This window comes from Suncus etruscus, chromosome 18 (assembly GCF_024139225.1).
Source record: "Suncus etruscus isolate mSunEtr1 chromosome 18, mSunEtr1.pri.cur, whole genome shotgun sequence".
Classification (NCBI taxonomy): Eukaryota; Metazoa; Chordata; class Mammalia; order Eulipotyphla; family Soricidae; genus Suncus; species Suncus etruscus.
The window spans coordinates 47877022-47900735 of NC_064865.1; the positions used below are offsets into that span (position 1 = coordinate 47877022).

The 23714-nt window shown below is 46.7% G+C and overlaps 1 protein-coding gene across 1 annotated transcript; it reads right to left on the reverse strand.

Annotated features, from left to right (window-relative positions):
* Window positions 1-857: 857 nt before the first annotated feature.
* Window positions 858-23405, reverse strand: TPMT (thiopurine S-methyltransferase). The gene is made up of 9 exons (XM_049765283.1): window positions 23352-23405; window positions 17518-17701; window positions 14012-14104; window positions 9548-9680; window positions 7212-7264; window positions 6632-6706; window positions 3123-3208; window positions 1748-1792; window positions 858-1117 (listed from the first exon to the last, which is right to left on the reverse strand). The coding sequence occupies exons 2-9, from the start codon at window positions 17658-17660 to the stop codon at window positions 1005-1007; spliced, it is 741 nt and encodes a 246-aa protein (XP_049621240.1). The 5' UTR covers window positions 17661-17701; window positions 23352-23405; the 3' UTR covers window positions 858-1004.
* Window positions 23406-23714: the final 309 nt, after the last annotated feature.

The window sequence follows — 23714 nt, forward strand, 5'->3', positions numbered from 1 at the left end:
GGATTAGAACCACTGTCCTTCTGCATGCAAGGCAAACACTCTACCTCCATGCTATCTCTCCAGCCCCAGGATCTGGTTTCTTTTAGGTGGTTTTGCTTGATGTGGCGGTTTCTCAGGGCCTTGTAAAGACATTAAGTAAGAACTTACTGTATAATTGGTATTTTGAGGGCATAATGTTTTTTTTTTGTTTGTTTGTTTTTGTTTTTTTTTTTTTTGGTTTTTGGGTCACTCCCGGCAGTGCTCAGGGTTACTCCTGGCTGTCTGCTCAGAAATAGCTCCTGGCAGGCACGAGGGACCATATGGGACACCGGGATTCGAACCAACTACCTCTGGTCCTGGATCGGCTGCTTGCAAGGCAAACGCCGCTGTGCTATCTCTCCAGGCCTGAGGGCATAATGTTTTATAAGAAATAAAGTGCATTAGAAGTAATGGAAAGTCAGTTGGAAATATCAAAGACAACTTTCATGCTTATTATTTTATTGGCAGTTTGGGGCCACACCTGGCAATACTCAGGGGCTATTCCTGGTTCTGTGCTCAGGGATGACCCTGACAGTGTTCTGAGAACCACAAAGGATTTGAGAGACTGAACCAGGGGCAGCTGCATGCAAAGCAAATGCCTGACCGCCTGCACAATCTCTCTAGCTTCCCTTTAATTATTATTTTTTAAAAAAGCAGTAGAGGGACTGGAGAGATAGCATAGCAGTAGGGCGTTTGCATTGCATGCGGCCAATCCAGGACTGATGATGGTTCAAATCCTGACATCCCATATGGGATGTCTGAGCCTGCCAGGAATAACTTTGGAGTGCAGAGCCAAAAGTAGCCCCTGAGCACCTCTGGGTATGACCCAACCTCCCCCCCCCCCCCCCGCCCAAAGGCAGTAGAATCCTTTTTTATTTGGGGTTTGAGCCATCCCCTGCAGGTGCTTGGGGGTCCTTCCTGGCAGACCTCAGGGGACCATGAGGTGCTGGGGAGGAGAACCAAGATGGCTCCATGCGGGCCTGTGCTTACTTTGGCGTCAGTAAATACAACTTCTCAACAAAAGAGTCGAGTCCCCAGTTTTTATGCCTTTCTTCCAAGGCATCAACCGTCTCCAGAGACTGAATGTTACAGACTGAACCTGAAACCAGAGGAAAAGGTGACATGTCACAACAATTATAAATGATGGGGGCAGCTCAATGGGACAATCTGGTGGAGGGTCTGACATAAAATGCTCTATGCGTAAAATCTTATCATTCAGAGTATTGTAAATCACAGCAGCTTAAGAAAAATTAACAAGAAAAAAATTAATTTTTTGGTTTTTGGGTCACATCCGCGGCACTCTGGGGTTACTCCTGGCTCTGCCCTCAGATGGGATTTGGGGGACCATATGGGATGCTGAGGATTGAATCCATATCAGCTGTGTGCAAGGCAAATGCCTTGCCCACTGTACTATCACTCTGGCCTCTCCCTCCAAATTGTGATAAGCATATGAAAAACGAACAGCTCAAAACAGGTAATAACTGGTTTTTCTTAAAAAGTCATACACGGGCCCGGAGAGATAGCACAGCGGCGTTTGCCTTGCAAGCAGCCAATCCAGGACCAAAAGTGGTTGGTTCGAATCCTGGTGTCCCATATGGTCCCCCGTGCCTGCCAGGAACTATTTCTGAGCAGAAAGCCAGGAGTAACCCCTGAGCACCGCCGGGTGTGGCCCAAAAACCAAAAAAAAAAAAAAAAAAAAAAAAAAAAGTCATACACATCTGTGACTTACCAAACAAATTTCTGACTTCAGCATCTGGAACATAGAATGGGGGACCTAGGGGAGAGAGAGAGAGAGATGGTGGAGGATAGTTTTTCTAGGTGCTGGTTCAGTGGAGAGCATAAAGATTGGGGTTCCTTCTGAAGCACCCCTGGGTGTGGTCCCGACATGAGCACTATCCAGAGCTGGAATTCTACAGAGAAGTGATGGCTCAGTGCCCGCTTCTCAATATATTGCCATGAATACAGAGACAATTGTTCTGGACACAATGCAATTATGAAAACAGTTGAGGATGTGGCATTTTCTTTTCTTTCTTTCTTTTCTTTCTTTTCCTTCCTTCCTTCCTTCCTTCCTTCCTTCCTTCCTTCCTTCCTTCCTTCCTTCCTTCCTTCCTTCCTTCCTTCCTTCCTTCCTTCCTTCCTTCCTTCCTTCCTTCCTTCCTTCCTTCCTTCCTTCCTTCCTTCCTTCCTTCCTTCCTTTTTTTGTTTTCGGCCACATCTGTTTGATGCTCAGTGCTCGCTTCACAATATATTGCCATGAATACAGAGACAATTGTTCTGGACACAATGCAATTATGAAAACAGTTGAGGATGTGGCATTTTCTTTTCTTTCTTTTCTTTCCTTCTTTTCTTTCTTTTCCTTCCTTCCTTCCTTCCTTCCTTCCTTCCTTCCTTCCTTCCTTCCTTCCTTCCTTCCTTCCTTCCTTCCTTCCTTCCTCTTTCTTTTCTTTCTTTCTTTTTGTTTTTCGGCCACACCCATTTGATGCTCAGGGGTTACTCCTGACTAAGTGCTCAGAAATTGCCCCTGGCTTGGGGGAACCATATGGGACGTCAGGGGATCGAACCTCGATCCTTCCTTGACTAGCGCTTGCAAGGCAGACACCTTACCTCTAGAGCCACCTCTCCGGCCCTCCCTCCCTTCCTCCCTCCCTTCCTTCCTTTCTTTCTTTCGGTTTTTGGTCACACCCGGCAATGCTCAGGGGTTCCTCTTGGCTCTGCACTTAGAAATCATTCCTGGGGGCCGGAGAGATAGCATGGAGGTAAGGCGTTTGCCTTTCATGCAGGAGGTCATCGGTTCGAATCCCGGCGTCCCATATGGTCCCCCGTGCCTGCCAGGAGCAATTTCTGAGCATGGAGCCAGGAATAACCCTGAGCACTGCCAGGTGTGACCCAAAAACCAAAAAAAAAAAAAAAAAAAAAAAAGAAATCATTCCTGGCAGGCTCGGGGGACCATATGGGATGCAGGGGATTGAACCAGGCTGGCCGCTTGCAAAGCAAATGCCCTCCTACTGTGCTATAGCTCCGGCCCCTGGGATGTGGCATTTTCTTCTTTGTGCCAGATAATTAAACAGGAATTGTATTTGCCAGTACCACCAAGGAACCCTTACCTGCATGTTTGGTTGGATCATAAATAAGAACAGCCAAGAGATACTGGAACCTCTTTTTGCCGAGGGACAGCATGATGTCTGTGTAGCTGAAAAGAACAAAAGAAGTCTGGATTACCTAGCTCAGCCAAGACTGCAGGGACCACAGGCTGTGTTGGTTTGCTTTCTGGCCCGCTCTCTGGGCTGGGTTTTTGCTGAGAAAGGCATTTTTACTTGCAGCTGCTTCACTGAGGTTCATTCTAATGGCCACATACAACTGCTCTGCTTTTTTTTTTTTTGGTTTTTGGGTCACTCCTGGAGGCGCTCAGGGCTTACTTCTGGCTCTGCACTCAGAAATCACTCCCAGGGTGGACCGGAGATTTAGCACAGCCATAGGGCGTTTGCCTTGCTTGCAGAAGGATGGTGGTTCGAATCCCGGTATCCCATATGGTCCCCGAGCCTGCCAGGGGCAATTTCTGAGTGTAGAGCCAGGGGAAAAAAAAAAAAAAAAAGAAATCACTCCTGGCAGGCACAGGGGAACCATATGGGATGCCGGGATTTAAACCACTGTCCGTCCTGGATAGGCTGCGTGCAAGGCAAACGCCCTGCCACTGCGCTATGGCTCCGGCCCTGCTTTGAATTCTAAAAGTCAGAAATCAGCGAATCAGGGCCCAGGCTGTTGAGAATGAGGAGAATCAAAACAGGGCAAGCTTAGGGGATGGAAGAAAGTATACCAGAGCATTGACCTTGCATGTGGCCAACTTGGGTTTGATCCCCGGCGTCCCCTGAGCTTTTTCTGTTTTTTAATTTTGGTTTTGGGGCCACACCCAGTGGTGCTCAGGAGTTACTCTTGGCTCTGTGCTCAGAAATCACTCCTGGCAGGCTCAGAGGACCATATGGGATGCCGAGGATTGAACCCAGGTCTGTCCCAGGTTGTCTGCATGCATGGCAAATGCCCTACCACTGTGTTATTGCCCTGGCCCTATCCCCTGAACTTTACCATGAATGACTCTTCAGTGCAGAGCCAGGAGTAAGTCCTGAGCACTGCTGGATGTAACCCCCCAAAAAGGCATACTCCCGGGCCCGGAGAGAGCACAGTGGCGTTTGCCTTGCAAGCAGCCGATCCAGGACCTAACGTGGTTGGTTCGAATTTCGGTGTCCCATATGGTCCCCTGTGCCTGCCAGGGGCAATTTCTGAGCAGATGGCCAGGATTAACTCCTGAGCAACGCCGGGTGTGGCCCAAAAACCAAACCCCCGCCCCCCAAAAAAAAATCTAAAAAAAATAAAAGAAGGCATACTCCCAGAAGGATCTTTTTTTTCGGGGGGGGGGGGGGGCGCACACCCAGCGGTGCTCAGGGGTTCCTCCTGGCAGTCTGCTCAGAAATAGCTCCTGGCAGGCATGGGGGACCATATGGGACACCGGGATTCGAACCAACCACCTTTGGTCCTGGATCGGCTGCTTGCAAGGCAAACGCTGCTGTGCTATCTCTCCGGGCCCCAGAAGGATCTTTTCATCCCCTTGGGGTATATCATGGCACAGTGATCTTTTTTTTTTTTTTTTTTTTTTTTTGGTGTTTGGGCCACACCCGGTAACGCTCAGGGGTTACTCCTGGCTATGTGCTCAGAAGTTGCTCCTGGCTCGGGGGACCATATGGGACACGGGGGGATCGAACCGCGGTCCATCCAAGGCTAGCGCAGGCAAGGCAGGCACCTTACCTTTAGCGCCACCGCCCGGCCCCGGCACAGTGATCTTGACCATGAATGTCACCAATAGGTACAGCCAAAAGTTCACAAAATTAGTTTAGATAACAAGTGTCACTTATAACACAATTATTTTAATTTTTTGGTTTTGGGGGCCACACCTGGAAGTGCTCGAATTATTCCTCATTTTGTGCTCAGGAATCACTCCTGGGTCAGTCATATGTGAGGTAAATGCCCTATCTACTGTGCTGTTAGTCCAGCCCCCAACAATTATTTTATTTTTATTTGTTTATGTTTGGCCTATTCCCTGCAGTGCTGAGGCTACTCCTTGCTCAGTGCTTGGGAATCATTTCCAGAAGTGTTTAGTACCTAGAATCAAATGGGTCTTTTTCTACTTTTTGGTTTTTGGGTCACACCCAGCAGTGCTCAGGGGTTACTCCTGGCTCCATGCTCAGAAATTGCTCCTGGGGCCCGGAGAGATAGCACAGCGGCGTTTGCCTTGTAAGCAGCTGATCCAGGACCAAAGGTGGTTGGTTCGAATCCCGGTGTCCCATATGCCATGCCTGCCAGGAGCTATTTCTGAGCAGACAGCCAGGAGTAACCCCTGAGCACCGCCAGGTGTGGCCCAAAAACCAAAAAAAAAAACAAAAAACAGTCCCTCTAGAAATCGCTCCTGGCAGGCTCGAGACCACATGGGATGCCTGGATTCGAACCAATGACCTTCTGCATGAAAGGCAAATGCCTCACCTCCATGCTCTCTCTCTGGCTCCAAATCGGCCTTTTTATTTTAATTTTAATTTGTTTTTGTTTTGGGGTCACACTCCTGGCTCTGTGCTCAGAATTCGCTCCTGGCTGACTCAAGGGATTATATGGAGGGCCGGGATTCGAACCACCGTCTGTCCTGAAGGCAAATGCTCTACCGCTGTGCTATTTCTCCAGCCCCTCAAATCGGCCTTTTGCATGCAAAGCACACCCTAGCCCATGCAGCTCTCTCTCTACTTTGTAAGTGAAAATTTCATTTCAATCATGTGTTTTCTAGGGGACGGCGAGATAGCATGGAGGTAAGGCGTTTGCCTTCCATGCAGAAGGATGGTGATTCGAATCCTGGCATCCCATATGGTCCTCTGAGCACTGCCAGGTGTAACCCAAAAATCAAAAACCAAAAAAAAAAAAAAATGTGTATTCTAAACTTCTTTTTTTTTTTTTTTTTTTTTTGGTTTTTGGGCCACACCCGGCGTTGCTCAGGGATTACTCCTGGCTGTCTGCTCAGAAATAGCTCCTGGCAGGCACGGGGGACCCTATGGGACACCGGGATTCGAACCAACCACCTTTGGTCCTGGATCGGCTGCTTGCAAGGCAAACACCACTGTGCTATCTCTCCGGGCCCTAAACTTCTTTTTTTTGGTCATAAATTTGGTCTGCCAACTTAATATGCAATGTACACAACTGGGTACCCGATGTACTTGAGTTGCAAAATACACAGAGGTCAGTGTACTCGTGCGCATTTTACTCCGTGTGCTTTATCGCATTTGCATTCTGAAACTCTTTCAAACTAGCATAGACTTGAAAAAGTACAGCATGCTAAATTATAAAGGTTTGAGGTATAATTGAGCAGGTAGGGCAGTTGCTTGGCATGCAGTCGACCTAGGTTCAATCCCTGGCACCACATATGATCTTCCCGCTCCCAACACCTAGCAGTGCCAGGATTAACCCTTGAGCACTGCTGGGTGGTGAGGCCCCCAAACAGACAAACAGCAAAAGAAGATTCAGAGAGAAGAAAGTTCAGAGGAGATGAGGAGGGCACCACCATTCCTGAAACCAAATCACAAACCGTTTACGATCCCCGGGATTAACTGCAACCAACGCGCCTCGATCCCAAATCCGGTCAAAAGTGCCGACATTGACTCTGGCAGAGGAGAAATCAAGAGACATAACAGTGTGTAAGAATAGGCAAACCTTGGACAATGAGAACTGGGCGCATGCTGTTCCTCCCCAGGTAGCAGAGAAATTTAGGATGCATCTGTGAGTCCATAGGGAGAGGAGAAGAGGTGGCATCCCAGTCTAGCAGGTGACCCCAACTTCTGCTTTAGACTTGAGCACAGAGGAGGAATAAATGACAGGGTAGGACTGCTCTGCCCAGAGGTGACAGGTCACCGCCCTATGCCCCATGAAATCCATTCCCTTGTTGGAAAGAGAAAGAGGAGGTTCAGCCTGCACCCATTTTATCTCTCTTCCTGCCTGAGCCTTCTCCCCCAGTCTGGAAACTCTCAAGAGGAAACTGCAAAACAGGCACTGAAACCAGTGCCTTCTGGGGGTTGCTGAAATGGGTGGGTATCCCCCACACCAAAGCAAATTCCTCAAAGCCTTTTTGAATTAAGAAATAAATGCTCAGATGGAGCCTTTGATCCTACCTGGGCAGGTCGAAAAAACTGCAGCAGTACAGAGATATGTTTCCTGAAGAACTCTGCCGTGAAAAGCCAAGAGAAAACATGTCTTTACTTTAGGTGACACTGCAGGGGAATAAAAGAGGCAAAAACCGGGGCCCGGAGAGATAGTACAGCGGCTATCTTGCAAGCAGCTGATCCAGGACCAAAGGTGGTTGGTTTGAATCCCGGTGTCCCATATGGTCCCTCGTGCCTGCCAGGAGCTATTTCTGAGCAGACAACCAGGAGTGACCCCTGAGCACTGCCGGGTGTGGTCCAAAAACTGAAAAAAAAAAAAAAAAAGAGGCAAAAACCAAAGCAAAGGTGGTAGGGACACGGGGTATAATAGGAAGGAAAACTGTGAGGTTTTATTTATTTATTCTAATTTGTTTGTTGTTTTTGGTTTTGGACACACTTGGTGGGGCTCAGCGCTTATTTCTGGCAGGCTCTGGGGACCAAATAGGATGCCGAAGATCGAACCCAGGTCAGCCACATGCAAGGCAAACGGTCTCCCTGTTGTGCTATCACTGTGGCTCAAATGCACGTTTTTTATTTTTTAAATAAATTTTTTATTTAAGTAACATGATTATAGTTGGGTTACAGTCACAAACAGAACACCCCCTTTCACCAGTGTAAACACCCCTCCTCCCAATGCTTCCTTCCCCTCTTCTCATCCCCTGCCTGTATTCAAGACAGGCATTCTACTACAGTTATTTGTTTTTAAGTTCAGGAAATTATTTTTTTTTTCCTTAAAAGATAAGGGTTAGGGCCGGGAAGGTGGCGCTAGAGGTAAGGTGTCTGCCTTGCAAGTGGACGGACTGCGGTTCGATCCCCCGGTGTCCCATATGGTCCCCCCAAGCCAGGGGCGATTTCTGAGCACATAGCCAGGAGTAATCCCTGAGTGTCAAATGGGTGTGGCCCAAAAACCAAAAAAAAAAAAAAAAAAAAAAAAAGATAAGGGTTAAAAAAAAAATTAGTAAAGGTGGGACAGTGGCAATCGCCATTGTTTGCATAGGTCCAGAAAAATATGGGGAAAACAAAAAAAAAAAATCCTTGGCCTGATTATAAGAAGGCCTCACCCCCGAAGTTTATTGACATAAGACCGACTCTGGGCTCCAGGCATACCAGTCTGTCCAACCCGAGTCATTCTCTGTGGTCCCAGTGAAACTTTTTCATACTTTAGCTGTTGTTGGTATCAGGTTCTTATATTTAAAGATTCTGGATTTTATGCCAAATGCACGGTTTTAATGAGTGTTATTGGCCCCTTAAGTACATTTCTCTGTGGATTTTTTTGGGAATCAAAGCCAAAAGGAAATTAGAGTGAGAGCTTGACCTCACAACTGGTCAGCTGGATTAGACTTCAGACCTTATTAAATTTTAGCATGTAAATTTTAGTACAGTGCTTTTTTTTTGGGGGGGGGGAGGGTCACACCCGGCAGCACTCAGGGGTTACTCCTGGTTCTATGCTCAGAAATCGCTTCTGGCAGGCTCAGGGGACCATATGGGATGCCGAAATTTGAACCACTGGCCTTCTGCATGCAAGGCAAACGCCCTACCTTCATGCTATATCTCTGGCCCCAGTACAGTGCTGATAGTTTAGTTTATTTTTGTTTATTTCTGGGATGCCATTTGCAACAGTGCTCAAGGGTTACTCCTGGCTTAGAAAACCTATCTGGAATACTGGAGAACAGATCCCGGGTCGGCTGCTTGCCAGGCAAGTGCCCGACTAGTTGTACTACTGCTCCAGTCCAGAGTCCTGCTATTTAATTATCTGCTCTCCTCTCTCCTGTCTCTGTCTCTCTTCTGTCTTATTTTTTGTTGTTGTTTGTTTTGGGGTCACACCCAGTGACACTCAGGGGTTACTCCTGGCTATGCGCTCAGAAATCACGCCTGGCTTGAGGGACCATATGGGACATCTAGGGATTGAACTTCGGTCCGTTCTAGGTCAGCCTTGTGCAAGGCAAATGCCTATCACTGTACCACCGCTCTGGCCCCATGTCTCTCTTATTTTAATGGCCAGGCCCAGGGGTGGTACTCAGAGCTTATTCCTGGCCTTGTATCCAGAGATCAATCCTGGTGGTACTGGGGAATCACACTGGTCACGTGCAAGGCCAAGTGCCCCGTCTCTGTACTCCAAGTTCTAGGTGAGAAGTTTCTAGACTTCTCGGTCAGGGGTCAGAGTTACGCCCCAGCTGCCCAACTCTGTCTGCCGTGCCAATGCCGGCAGCAGCAAGACTGTCTATGACAAGAAAACTTCTCACTCGTGCCAAGCAACTGTTTTTGTGAAGGAATGAAAACAGTGATTTACTCCAAACAAAACAAACCTTAAATACTTTGGCACCAGGAATTTCCTCAATGGCTTCTTCTGAGTAAGAAATATTCTGTTCCGCAAAAAATTCCCGTATTCCCAGTTCACTGATCTCTACACCAACAACGTAGTGTCCTCGGTCAGCAAACCTGCAGGAGAACATACGTTTACACTTCTGGATAGGTTTCTTTTTTTGGTTTTTGGGCCATACCCGTTTGACGCTCAGGGGTTACTCCTGGCTATGCGCTCAGAAATCGCCCCTGGCTTGGGGGGACCATATGGGACGCTGGGGGATCGAACTGTGGTCCTTCCTTGGCTAGCACTTGCAAGGCAGACACCTTACCTCTAGCGCCACCTTTCCGGCCCCTGGATATGTTTCTTAATTTCAGGCAAAAATTAACTTTTGGACAGAAAATTTTAATTATTTTTTTTGGGGGGATAGAAGCGATAGTACAATGTGGATAGAGTTCTATCCCTGGCACCCCATATGATCCGTAAAGTGCTCTAGGAGTGATTCCTAAGAGCAGAGCCAGGAGTAACCCCTGAGCACAGCTGGATGTGGCCCACAAACAAACAAACAAACATAAAAAAAACATAAAAATTTGAGTCCGCACAATGGTAGGGCATTTGCCTTGCATGCAGCCCACCTAGGACAGACCTGGGTTCGATTCCCAGTATCCCATATGGTCCCCTGAGCCTGCCAGGTGCGATTTCTGAGTGTAGAGCCAGAAGTAACCCCTGAGTGCTTCCGGGTGTGGCCCCAAAACCAAACAAACAAAGAAAACAAAATAAGAATGTGTTTAATTAATTATTTTAAAATTAAAATGTAATTTAATTTAATTAAGATTCAGGGGACCATATGGAATGCTGGGAATTGAATCCAGGTTGGCCACGTATAAGGCAAATGCTCTACCCACTGTATAATCAATCTCTCTGGCCCTAGAACAATTTTAATTAAAAAATTTATAGGATAAAAAATTAAAAAAATTTATAGAGGCTGGAGTGATAGCACAGTGGTAGGTCATTTGCCTTGCACGTGGCTGACCCAGGACGGACCTGGGTTTGAACCCAGCATCCCAAATGGTCCCCGAGCCAGGAGTGATTTCTTTTTCTTGTTTTTTTTTAGCCACACCTGGTGATGCTCAGGGGTTATTCCTAGCTATACGCTCAGAAATCCAGGAGCTGAGTGCATAGTCAGTAGTAATCCCTGAGCGTCACCGGTGAGGCCCCAAAAACCAAAAAAACAGGTTTTTTTTTTTTTGTTTTGTTTTGTTTTTTTTTTTTGGTTTTTGGGTCACACCTGGCAGTGCTCAGGGGTTACTCCTGGCTCTACACTCAGAAATCGCCCCTGGCAGGCTCAGGGGACCATATGGGATGCCGGGATTTGAACCACAGTCCTACTGCTATGCTATCTCTCCGGCACCCAAAACAGTTTTTTTTTTTTTAAATAAATAGTTTTCAGAGGCTCATGGATCATTCCTAGCAGTACTTTGGGGACCCTGTGGTGTTGGGGACTGAACCCAGGCCTCCTGCATGTTACACATGTGTGCTAGGCCCCTGAGCTATCTCTCCAGTCCTGACAATTTGATTTTCATTTCTGACTCGGCGCTTGATACCAGGGTCTGTCCCAATAAGCATCTGTTTCCCTTCATTTTCGGGGATTTCCACGAATTCTGATTCACAGGGCTTGTGTGGGTCAAGGGGCCTCTATATTCTCAAACTTCATCTTCTATGAAATTCTAGAAAACTGAAAAATGAGATCTAAGTTAAAATTATTCAAAGAAACTCAGGGCCGGAGAGATAGCATGGAGGTAAGGCTTTGCATGCAGAAGGACAGTGGTTCGAATCCTGGCATCCCATATGGCCCCCTGAGCCTGCCAGGAGTAATTTCTGAGCATAGAGCCAGGAGGAACCCCTGAGTGATGCCGGGGGTGTGATCCAAAGACCAAAAAAAAAAAAAAAAAGAAAGAAACTCAGAAAATATCCATTTACTACAGATGGATTGAATGAGTGAAGTTTCTGGCTCTGAGCTCAGAAATCACTCCTGGCAGGCTGTGTGTGGGGGGTACCATATGTGATACCGGGACTCAAACCTGGGTTTGTCCCAGCTAGGCTGCATGCAAGGCAAACACCCTACCACTGTACTATCGCTCTAGCCCCTGAATCAGGGGAGTTTTTAATGTAAAAGCATGTGATGGGTTAGAAGCGCTTTCCTGCTTCCTACCTCAGCTATGCACTGTCTAGGACCAAGCTTTGTTGTCCAGTGCAGCTGCCACAGGATCCTGGGACCCGGTGACATGGTCACTGGGATGTACTTTGCATTTGTTTTGCAGCAAAATAGCTGTAAATTGTTAGATGGAACCCAGGTCTCAAGCATGCAAGGGATGCCACATCCTGGCCCCCGATTTACATTTCAATAGTCACAGGTGTCAAGCAGCTCTGGACTAGCGCTCTGGCTGTAGAAACTCCCTAGCACAGCATTTCTAGAAATTTCTTCTACTTGCAATAGACCCATTAAGATCATATGCAACTTGACCTAGATCTCCCTTTTTTGCCTGAGTACAGACTTCAGTATAGATATGGTGCAAAGGGTTGGTGATTTTTGCATGTGGGGGGTCTCTCGGTTCAATCCCCAGCTCTGTCAGGTTCGTTCACTGAGTCCCACAAAGAGCCCTACTATAAACAGAACCGGAAATAGCTCAAGAGTACTGCATATGGCCCTTGAATAAGTGAATTAAACAAAGAAATACAAGGGGTCAAAGTGAAAGCACAGCGATAGGGTGTTTGCCTTGCACTGGCCAACCCAGGACAAAACTGGGTTCAATCCCCGGCGTCCCATATGGTCCCCTGAGCTTGCCAGGAGCAATTTCTAAGCACAGAGCCAAGAGTAAGTCCTGAGTGCTGCCAGGTGTGACCCTGAAAAGAAACCCAAAACACCAAAATAAAATTAAAAAAAAAAAAAAGCAAAACACTTTAGTTGAGTAACTTACATGCAATTACAGGGTACCAGAGAGATTGTACTTTATGTAAGGTGCTTGCCTTGAACTTGGCTTACCCAGGTTTTTTTTGTTTGTTTGTTTGTTTTTGGTTCACACCCGGCATCGATCAGGGGTTACTCCTGGCTCAGAAATCGCCCCTGACAGGCTCAGGGGACCATATGAGATGCCGGAAACTTCTGAGCCTGTCAGGAATGATCCCTGAGCACAGAACCAGGAGTTAAATTAGTCCTGAACACAACTGGGTGTGGTCCCCCAACAAACAACAGCAAAAATAAATAGGATTTTAATATGGAAATTATAAATAAATTTTAAAAAAGTGACTGTGGAGTATCTGGGTCCAAAGTTATTTGTAAGAAGAAAACAAAAATACCCAAACTACATTATTGTTTATTTTTTAAAAAACTTCCTTCATTGATTGGTTTTTGGGTCATACCCAGTGGCGCTCAGGGATTACTCCTAGCTCTGCACTCAGGAATTGCCTGTGGCAGGCTGGGGTACCATATGGGATGCTGGGAATCGAACTGGGTCCCTCCTGGGTTGGCTGCATGCAAAGCAAATGCCCTACCACTGTGCAATCTCTCTGGCCCCCCCAAAACTAGATTATTGTAATTGCATATAAGTTACCTTGGGCCTTTGCTGTGTATGCCCCCCCCACCAAAATTTTTGGTATAAAAAGACTTTATTCTACTTTGTTTTAGTATTGGGGGATAAAGTCTCCAGTTCTGAGTGAGTAATTATCTTCTAAAAGCAAATACAGGGGCCAGAGCCATAGTATAAAAGGTATGGGACTTGCCTTACACACAGTTTAGCCAGGTTTGATCCCTGGCACTTCATTTGGTCCCCTGAGCACCAGAAGTGATCCCTGAGGGCAGAGCCAGGAGTAACCCCTGATCATCCCTGTGTATGGCCCTTAAACAAGCAAACAAAATCAAATAAAAAATACCTCCTGGGGCCGGAGAGATAGCATGAAGGTAGGGCATTTGCCTTGCATGCAGAAGGATGGTGGTTCAAATCTGGGCATCCCATATGGTCCCCCGAGTCTGCCAGGAGCGATTTTTGCGGGTAGAGCCAGGAGTAATCCCGGAGTGCTGCCAGGTGTGACCCAAAAACCAAAAACCAAAACCAAAACCAAAACCAAAACCAAAAACTCTTGGGGCTAGAGTGGTGGTTCAAGTGGTAGGGTGTTTGCCTTCCATGCACTAACCTAGGAGGGACCTCGGTTCCATTCCTGGTGTCCCATATGGTTCTCCAAGCCAGGAGCAATTTCTGAGTACATAGCCAGGAGTAATTCCTGAGTGTCACCGGGTGTAGCCAAAACAAATAAATGAACAACAATAATAACAACCCCCCCAAATAAACAGAAAACCTCCTTCGCATTTTCAGGTGTTAGAAGTTGAAAAGTTTTAACTAGTTAAATATTCACCCAAATTCTTGATCATCAAAACATGAAAGCACATGAACAAAAGCTGATGTGTTCGTACCACTTCATCTCCACTGCTTTTCCGCAAAGAGGGAAAAACACCCTCAGCCCCGTCTCGCCTTGAAGGAAAGCATCTAAGTGCTTCTTTAACAGCCTGGAAAGAAAAAAAAAAGAATTTTGTTCTTTTAATGAGTCCAGCACAGCATTATGGGATGAAGCTAATGTAATTTTCATACATGATTTACCACAGGATCCTGACAAGTTCATGAAAAAGATCAGATTCATTATAATCTCCAGTTTCCATCAAAGAAACTTGAAGGTTAAGTAAACTAGCTTAGTCTAGTCACATAACTAGCGAGTGGTTTATCTGACTTAAACCTGGGGCTTTTGTGATTAGAATTAAAAAATTAGTTTTAGGGCCCGGAGAGATAGCACAGCGGCGTTTGCCTTGCAAGCAGCTGATCCAGGTGGTTGGTTCGAATCCCGGTGTCCCACATGGTCCCCCGTGCCTGCCAGGAGCTATTTCTGAGCAGACAGCCAGGAGTAACCCCTGAGCAATGCTGGGTGTGGCCCAAAATAAAAAAAAAATTAGTTTTAGGGGCTGGAGCGATAGCTTAGTGGTAGGGTGTTTGCCTTGCATGTGGCTGAACCAGGACAAACCCAGATTTGATCCCCAGCATCCCATATGGTCCTCTGAGCCTGCCAGAAAGGATTTCTGAGCACAGAGCCAGGAGTAAGCTCAGAGCATTGCGGGATGCAACCCAAAAACAAAAATTAATTAGTTTCCTCGGTGGATGTACTGGAAGCACAATCATTTCTCAAGAGTGTGAAGTATGCCAAAATAAATAAATAAATAAAGAGAAAGAGGCCAGAGCGATGGCACAGTGGGTAAGGCACTTGCCTTGTATGTGGTCTATCCAGGTTTGATTTTGGGTGATTCCAAGCATTCCATATGGATCCCTGACCTGTCAAGAGTGATGCCACAGTACAGAATCAGGAGTTAAGCCTGAACATTCTGGTGTGGCCAAAAAATGAGAGGATGAGAGAATGAGAGAATGAGAGAGCGAGAGAGCGAGCGACCGAGAGAGAGAGAGAGAGAGAGAGAGAGAGAGAGAGAGAGAGAGAGAGAGAGAGAGAGAGAGAGAGAGAGAAATACTTACAATGTGAGGAAGTGTCTGACCCCACCGAGTTGTTTTTTGTGGGTTTTTTTTGGGTCACACTCAGTTGCCCTCAGAGATTACTCCTTCCTGGCTCTATGCTCAGAAATTGCTCCTGGCAAGCTTGGGGGACCATATGGGATGCGGGGATTGATTTGAACAACAGTCCTTCTGCGTGCAAGGCAAATACCCTACCTCCATGCTATCTTTCTGGGCCCCCCACTGAGTTTTTTTTTTAATATTCACATTGTTAATATGTTTTCTAAACAAGGGCCAGGTCTTAGAAGTAATCTGAAAAGATTAACTAACCTTTTTTGGGGATAGTGGAACAGAGGGGGTTCATACCTAGCTGTGCTCAGGGGTTATTTCTGGTTCTATTCTCAGGAGGGACCCCTGGCAATGCTTGGGGGGGCATTTGCCTTGTACCCGGCTGACCTAGGATGAACCTCAGATCCGATCTCCTGTGTCCCATATAGTCCCCAAAGCCAGGGGCGATTTCTGAGCACAGAGCCAGGAGTAACCCCTGAGCGTCACCAGGTGTGGCCCCAAAACACAAAAACAAAAACACAAAAACAGTGATTCAAATTTGGCTCAAGTACATGCAAGGCACATTTCCTTACTTCAGAGTTGGCTCCACTACCATGTCTCTGGCCCCAATGTGAATTCCCTTTGGAAAGTCGGGGTTCATCTATGACCATCACCAGACAGACACAACTGGAACAAAGTTTCTGAGATGAAGCCCAGCTGCCATGCTTTGTGAAAATGCAACAGTCGGGCCCGGAGAGATAGCACAGCGACGTTTGCCTTGCAAGCAGCCGATCCAGGACCTAAGGTGGTTGGTTCGAATCCCGGTGTCCCATATGGTCCCCTGTGCCTGCCAGGAGCTATTTCTGAGCAGACAGCCAGGAGTAACCCCTGAGCAACGCCAGGTGTGGCCCAAAAACAAAACAAAACAAAAAAAACAAAAAAAAAAATGCAACAGTGACAGTAATGGCTTCAGGGTTAGCCAGGGTGGTTGGGACAGGACATGTCTGTCATGACAGCGCCACTCTGAGCTGGCCTGAGATTTGATGCTGTTATGAATCTTTCTACTCCAGGGATTCCCCCTGTGCACTGATCCTTTCTCCCCACTTTACTCCTCTGCAGGGACAACACTGGTGTTGAAATGCAAAGTTGGAACAGTAATTTTTACATGGATATAAACCATAATATGGCATGAATAAAAGCCATAATATGACATAATATAATGCATTACAGAGATCTCTTTCTTTCTTTCTTTCTTTCTTTCTTTCTTTCTTTCTTTCTTTCTTTCTTTCTTTCTTTCTTTCTTTCTTTCTTTCTTTCTTTCTTTCTTTCTTTCTTTCTTTCTTTTTACAGAGATGTTTCATATGCTGAAGACATTTTTTTTATTTTTTCTTTTTGGTTTTTTTTTTTTTTTTTTTTTGGTTTTTGGGCCACACCCTGTGACACTCAGGGGCTACTCCTGGCTATGCGCTCAGAAGTTGCTCCTGGCTTCTTGGGGGACCATATGGGATGCCGGGGGATCGAACCGCGGTCCGTCCTAGGCTAGCGCAGGCAAGGCAGGCACCTTACCTCCAGCGCCACCGCCTGGCCCCTCTTTTTGGTTTTTGGGCCACATCCGGCAGTGCTCAGGGGTTACTCCTGGCTGTCTGCTCAGAAATAGCTCCTGGCAGGCACAGGGACCATATGGGACACTGGGATTTGAACCAACCACCTTTGGTCCTGGATCAGCTGCTTGCAAGGCAAACGCCGCTGTGCTATCTCTCTGGGCCCTGAAGACATTATTGATGGGAAGAAAACACTTTAAAGCTTCATGAGGAGAAAGGTCAGTGCCATGAGAACATATCAGACTGCTCAGATGGCACAGAATTAAAAAGGTGAGGAGCTGAAACTATTTCTCTTACAGTCAGATTTTTTTTTCTTCTTTTCTTTTTTTTTTTTGTTTTTGTTTTTTTGTGCCACACCTGGTGTCGTTCAGGGGTTACTCCTGACTATGAACTCAGATATCGCTCCTGGCTTGGAGGCCATATGGGACGCTGGGGATGGAACTGCGGTCCATCCTAGGTTAGCATGTGCAAGGCAACTGCCCTACTGCTGCGACACTGTTCTGGCCCCTAAGGCCAGATTATTATTCAAGTTCCAAAGCTGGCTTCTGGGGGCCTGAACAGCGAGTAGGGTGTTAGCCTTGCTCTTGGCCAACCTGGGTTCAATACCTGGAATCCCAGATGGTTCCCTGAGCCCCTCCTATCCTGTCTCTTCTAGAGCAGGAGTGATCCCTGAGCACAGAGTCAGGAGTAAGCTCTGAGTACCGTCACAAAATGAAACACAAAACAAAAATCAAAGTCAGCCTCTGATAGAGCATTTCTGTTATAGACCAGAGTTGTCTTACTGATGGCCTTGCTCTTGGTGAAATCCGATTTTGTGGTCCACCCACTTTTCTTGCCAATCTTCCAGAGTTAGTACTCGGTTTTTCTGCATGTCTGTGTCAGGGTACTCTTTAACATCCTGGACATTTTTTATATCATCCATCATTTTGTATCCCCCTTTGTCTCACAAGAAAATTCCACCAAGTCCTAAAAAAGAAAATTTGCAATGCTATTAGTTGAAGGCGCTGAATTATCCTGGTGTATGAAATGAAAGCCTACTACATAATGAAATAAAAGTGTAAAATAAAAAACAAAAATCTGGGGACCGGGCGGTGGCGCTAAAGGTAAGGTGCCTGCCTTGCCTGCGCTAGCCTTGGACGGACCACAGTTCGATCCCCCGGCATCCCATATGGTCCCCCAAGCCAGGAGCAACTTCTGAGCGCATAGCCAGGAATAACCCCTGAGCGTCACCGGGTGTGGCCCAAAAACCAAAAAAAAAAAAAAAAAAAAAACAACAACAAAAAAACCCAAAAATCTGTAGCTATACAGTTTCCAAAATATATTTCAGGCATTGGGGAATAGTTTCAAGTTTTGGGGTACCTGTGCTCGCACTGGGTCCCCTGAGCCCCGCTGAAATTGCCCTCTCCCCCCAAAAAAGAAAAATAATTTGGAGCCAGGGTTCGATTCCCAGCATCTTATATGATCTCCGAGCCTGCCAGGAGTGATTTCTGAGTGCAGAGCCAGGAGTAACCCCTAAGCGTCACAGGGTGTGGTTCAAAAACCAAATATTAAAAAAAGGACAAAGGGTGCAGATCAGCTGCAAGTAAGCTGTTCTAGCTTGTATTGCTGGACTAGCTCTTTCCCTGATGTTAATTATCTTTATTTGTGGGGGAGAGGTTTGAGCCACACCCAGTAATGCTCAGGGCTTACTCCTTGCTCTGCATCTAGGAATCAAATCAATCCTGGCAATGCTGGGTATTGGACCTAGGCCAGCCAGGTGCAAGGTAAATGCCTTACATACTGTACGATTGCTAAAGTTCTGGATAATGTTATTTTTAATATATATTTTGTGGGACAGAGCAATAGCACAGCAGTAGAGCGTTTGCCTTGCACATGGCCAGCCTGGGATGGACCCCAGCTCAGTTCCCAGCATTCCATATGGTCCCTGAGCCTACCAGGAGCAATTTCTGAGTGCAGAACTAGGTGTAACCCCTGAACATCGCTGGGTGTGGCCCAAAAACCAAATATATATATATATATATTTTTTTTTGTTCTTATTTTCTGGATAGAATTTCTTTCCTTCCTTCCTTCCTTCCTTCCTTCCTTCCTTCCTTCCTTCTTCCCTCCCTCCCTTCCTCCTTCCTTCCTTCCCTCCCTTCCTCCTTCCTTCCTTCCCTCCTTCCTTCCTTCCTTCCTTCCTTCCTTCCTTCCTTCCTTCCTTCCTTCCTTCCTTCCTTCCTTCCTTCCTTCCTTCCTTCCTTCCTTCCTTCCTTCCTTCCTTCCTTCCTTCCTTCCTTCCTTCCTTCCTTCCTTCCTTCCTTTTCTCCCTTCCTTCCTCCTTTCTTTTCTTCCTTTCCTTTTTCTTTGTTTTGTTTTTGTTTTTGTATTTTGTTTTGTGGAGGAGCACACCTGGCTCTGTAGTCCGTAATCATTCCTCGTAGTGCACAGGGAACCATATGGGATGCTAGGAATTGAATTTGGTTGACACTGTGCAAGGCAATACCCACTGGACTATCACTCTGGTACCCCAACATTACTAGTTTAAAATGTGACTTTTTTCTTGGTGGGGGGAGAACCTACATTCCCAACAGGGGAATTTTTTTATTTTTTGTTTTTGGGCCACACCCAGCGATGCTCAGGGGTTACTCCTGGTTATGTGGTCAGAAATTGCTTCAGGCCTGGGGGACCATTTGGGACGTTTGCAAGGCTTACCTCTAGTGTCCCACAAGTATTCCTTATATTGTCTGGATTTCTACACTTTATGATGTTTGTCTCTTTCTCTTGACCTCCTTATCTAAGGAGGTCATGACTTAGAAAAAATAAAATTTGTTCTCTTTGTCCTTATTTTTTTCTTTTGTTTTTGGGTCACACCCAGAAGTGCTTAGGGGTTACTCCTGGCTTTGAGCTCAGAGATTGCTCCTGGCAGGCTCAGGGGACCATATGGAATACTGGGATCGAACCCAGTCCTGCCCTGAGTCGGCCACATTCAAGGCAAATGCCCTACTGCTGTGCTATCACTCCAGCCTCTCTTTGTCTTTTAATATTGTCTTTTAAATCCTACAAGCAGGATTCCTGGGTTCATCCCCCAATACCATAGGGTCCCATGAGCAGTGCTAGGAGCAATTCTCTCTTGTCCCACCTGGGATGGCCCCCAAAACCCCAAACCCCAAATCTGTTTTTGTTTTGCTGGGGTTTCAGGAGAGGAAAAGTAGATGCTTGGGTTCAATATCCTGGCTCTGCGCTCAGAAATTGCTCCTGCAAGCTCCGGGGACCGTAGGGATGCTGGTGATTGAACCTGGGTTCACTCCGGGTTGGCAGTGGGCAAGGCAAATGCTCTACCCACTGTGTTATCCCTCTGGCCCTTGCTGCCTCTTTTATTGTTTTGTTTTGTTTTAGGGCCACACCTGGCAGTGCTCAATGGTTACTCCTGGCTCTGCACTCAGGAATTACTCCTGGTGGTGTTTGGGGGAACCATATGGGATGTTGAGGATAGAATCTAGATGGCCACATGCAAGACAGTTTCCCCACCCTCTGTTCTACTGCTTTGGCCCATGCTGCCTCTTTGTTGATGGGGACAAAATCCCATGGTGAATTGACAAAAAAGGGACACATGGGGCCGGAGAGATAGCATGGAGATAGGGCGTTTGCCTTGCATGCAGGTCGGTGGTTCAAATCCTGGCATCCCATATGGTCCCCTGAGCCTGCCAGGAGTGATTTCTGAGTGTAGAGCCAGGAGGAACCCCTGAGTGCTGCTGTGTGGCCCAAAAACCAAACCAAAACAAACAAACAAAAAAGGAACACACACAGAACTGCAAACCTATCTCAAGGCATGAGGGCATGCTTATCCTTTCAGTGTCAGTCCCACACTTTGCAATACAAAGCAAAGCCCTTATAATTCTAATTTCCTTTTGACTCATTAATATACCTGCGTTAGTTTGGGTTCTACCCTACCATCATGCTATCAGCGATGGGGTAAAGGTAATGATTTATCTACGAGGAAAGCAAATACAGCCGCAAAATCAAAAAAGTTCTGACCTTTGGGGCCAGAGAGATAGCACAGCAGTAGGGCATTTGCCTTGTACATGGCCAACCTGGGACGGACTTGGGTTCGATCCTGGGCATCCTATGTGGTCCCCTAAGCCTGCCAGGAGTGATTTCTAAGCATACAGCAGGAGTAACCCCTGAGTGCTACCGGGTGTGGCCCAAAAACCAAAAACAAACAAACAAGCAAATAAACAATTCTGAGCACAGAGAAGTTGTGACTTTTGCTGCTACCATCGGCTTTCAGGGGTCTCAAACTCGTGGCCCTCCGTATAACATTTTGTGGCCCTGCCCTAAAGAAATCTTGTTTTGTTTTGTTTTGTTTTAGTTGTTTGGGTCACACCCCCCAATATTCAAGGCTTACTACTGACTTTGCACTCAAGGATCACCCCGACTTTGCCTCCTGTGGCCCGCAGGTAAATTGAGTTTGAGACCCCTGGCTTCGGTGTTTTTAGGATTTATGAAGAATAAAAGTGAGGGGCCGGAGAGATAGCATGGAGGTAAGGCATTTGCCTTTCATGCAGGAGGTCATTGGTTCGAATCCCGGCGCCCCATATGGTCCCCTGTGCCTGCCAGGAGCAATTTCTGAGCCTGGAGTCAGAAATAACCCCTGAGCACTGCCGGGTGTGACCCAAAAACCACACACACAAAAAAAAGAATAAAAGTGAAATCACGGGGCTGAAGTGATAGCATAGTGGTAGGGCATTTGCCTTGCATGTGGCTGTCCAGACCTGGGTTCGATTCCCAGCATCCCATATAGTCCTCCAAGACAGGAACACATAGTCAGGAGTAACCTCTGAGTGTCACCGGGTGTGGCCCCAAAATGAAAACAAAAACACACAAAAAAGTGAAATCACTTCTGAGTTATTGATATATTTTTAAATTTAGTCACCATAAAATTACAAATTATTCACGATTGGGTTTCATTTTTTTTTTTGCATACAATTTTCAACCTCTCCTCTTCTCTCCACCAAAGTTTCCCTACAAGCCCACTGCCTCCTACTCACCAGTCTTTAAAAAAAATATTATAAATAAGTTTTGCCTTGGGGTTTACAGTACTGTGTTGATAGTGTTTCATGCCTAACACTCTGCCACTTTTCAGGGTCACCTCCTTCCTGTTGAAAGCACAGATATTGCTCCCTCTGTGTCCTATCTCCTTCTCCCCCACTTTCTGCGTTATTATAACAGCTTCTCACTCTGAACTTAACTAATCCACAGCCTGTTTCTGGAGAAACAGAAAGTTTCTTTCTAGACTCAGATAAAAGTTACAAGAATCAGGAAGGGACGATTTTCACAATTCCTCCCCCATAGACAAAAATAAAAATAAAAAAAGTGGGATGTGCTAAGAATCAGTTCCCTTGGGTGACTCACAGATTTGATTTCTTTCACGAGTTTTGAAGGTAAAAAATAAGTTTCTGATTTATTTATTTAAACTTTTTTTCTTTTTGTCAAATTGAAGGATAACTTGCCCAAAGTGCACAGAACTTGGAAAGCACTGAAGGTGATTTCTGTGGATCTACATCCAGATGGAAGTACAACACATATACAGGGAACCCCCAATGCTGCAAGACTATGACTATGTGGACCCGGAGAGATAGCACAGCGGTGTTTGCCTTGCTAGCAGCCGATCCAGGACCAAAGGTGGTTGGTTCGAATCCCGGTGTCCCATATGGTCCCCCATGCCTGCCAGGAGCTATTTCTGAGCAGACAGCCAGGAACTAACCCCTGAGCACCACTGGGTGTGGCCCAAAAACAAACAAACAAACAAACAAAAAAAGACTATGACTATGTACAAAACTTTCCAAGTTCTCCCAGCCTATGTTCAGTGTTCAGTGGCTACTCCTTTGTCCCTTTGCCATCCCTCTTGGTGATGATGAATATCACCAATACAAACATACAATTTTCAATCTCTTCCCCTCTTCTCTCCACCAAAGTCTCTCTACAACCCCACTGCCTCCTATTCACCAGTCTTTAAAAAAATATTATAAGTAAGTTTTTGCTCTGGGATTTACAGTACTGTTGCTGATAGTGTTTCATACCTAACACTCTGCCACTTTTCAGGGTCACCTCTTTCCTGTTGAAAGCATAGATATGGGCCCACCACCCCCGTCCTATCTTCTACTCCCCTATGATGATGCTGGGAAGAGAAAGAACCTGGGACTTTCACATGCAAAGGTGGGGGAGTCCAACCCTATGAACTACACCCCCATGAGCAACAAACTTCCTCTTCCTTTACCCCCCCAGTCAGCAAGCAATCCTATTTCTTGCAAATAGTCTAGATTAAAGCACGATTTCCTCAGGGGTCAGTCAGCTCTGAGTTATTCAGTCAAGTCCCTAAGAATACACAGCAAGGCTTATTTATTTATTTATTTATTTACTTATTTATTTTTGCCAAGAGTCCTTTACAAAATTAGGGACCCAGAAAAAAAAAACTCAACTCCCAGGTGGCCGGCCTTATCATTATTCAAAGATCGCAGGAGCATTGTAGAATCCACCTACTACCTACCCAACGATTGCTCCCCAAGGATCTGCCGCCGGAGCCCCCCAAAAAAACCCTGGCACCAAAAGTCCTAGTAATAGTAGTAAGGAGCCTTACCTGGTTCAAGGGTCTTAAGCATGCGCGAGGACCGTGCTTCCAGGAACACTAGCCACGCCCACTTTAGGACCCGCCCACAGAACCACGCCTACAGCCACGCCCCCTAGATCTACCCAATCACGTTAGCTCACGCCCCTAGGCACGCCCCGTCCGGCGTGCAGGCCACGCCCTTCCCCGCCAGAAGCGGAAATGGCGGGGGCGCGGTGGGCGTGGCCCCGCGGCCTGCTGGCCACGCCCACCCCGGGTCACGCCGTGACAGGGGCGGAAGCGGCGGCGGCGGCGGCGGCGGCGGCGGTGGCCGAGTTGGGGCGCATCGCGTCGCTTCTCCGGCGCGGGGTGCACAGGACAAAGCGACGAGCCCCG

Bases quoted from the DNA above. Each gene is read 5' to 3' on its own strand.
- TPMT (XM_049765283.1), bottom strand. From the start codon at position 17,660: ATGATGGATGATATAAAAAATGTCCAGGATGTTAAAGAGTACCCTGAC. The intron at 6,707-7,211 runs GTAGGATCAAAG...CTCCTCTGCCAG, and splicing joins AGTTTTTTCGACCTGCCCAG to AGTCAATGTCGGCACTTTTG. The intron at 3,209-6,631 runs GTTTGTGATTTG...TGTTCTTTTCAG, and splicing joins AATCCCGGGGATCGTAAACG to CTACACAGACATCATGCTGT.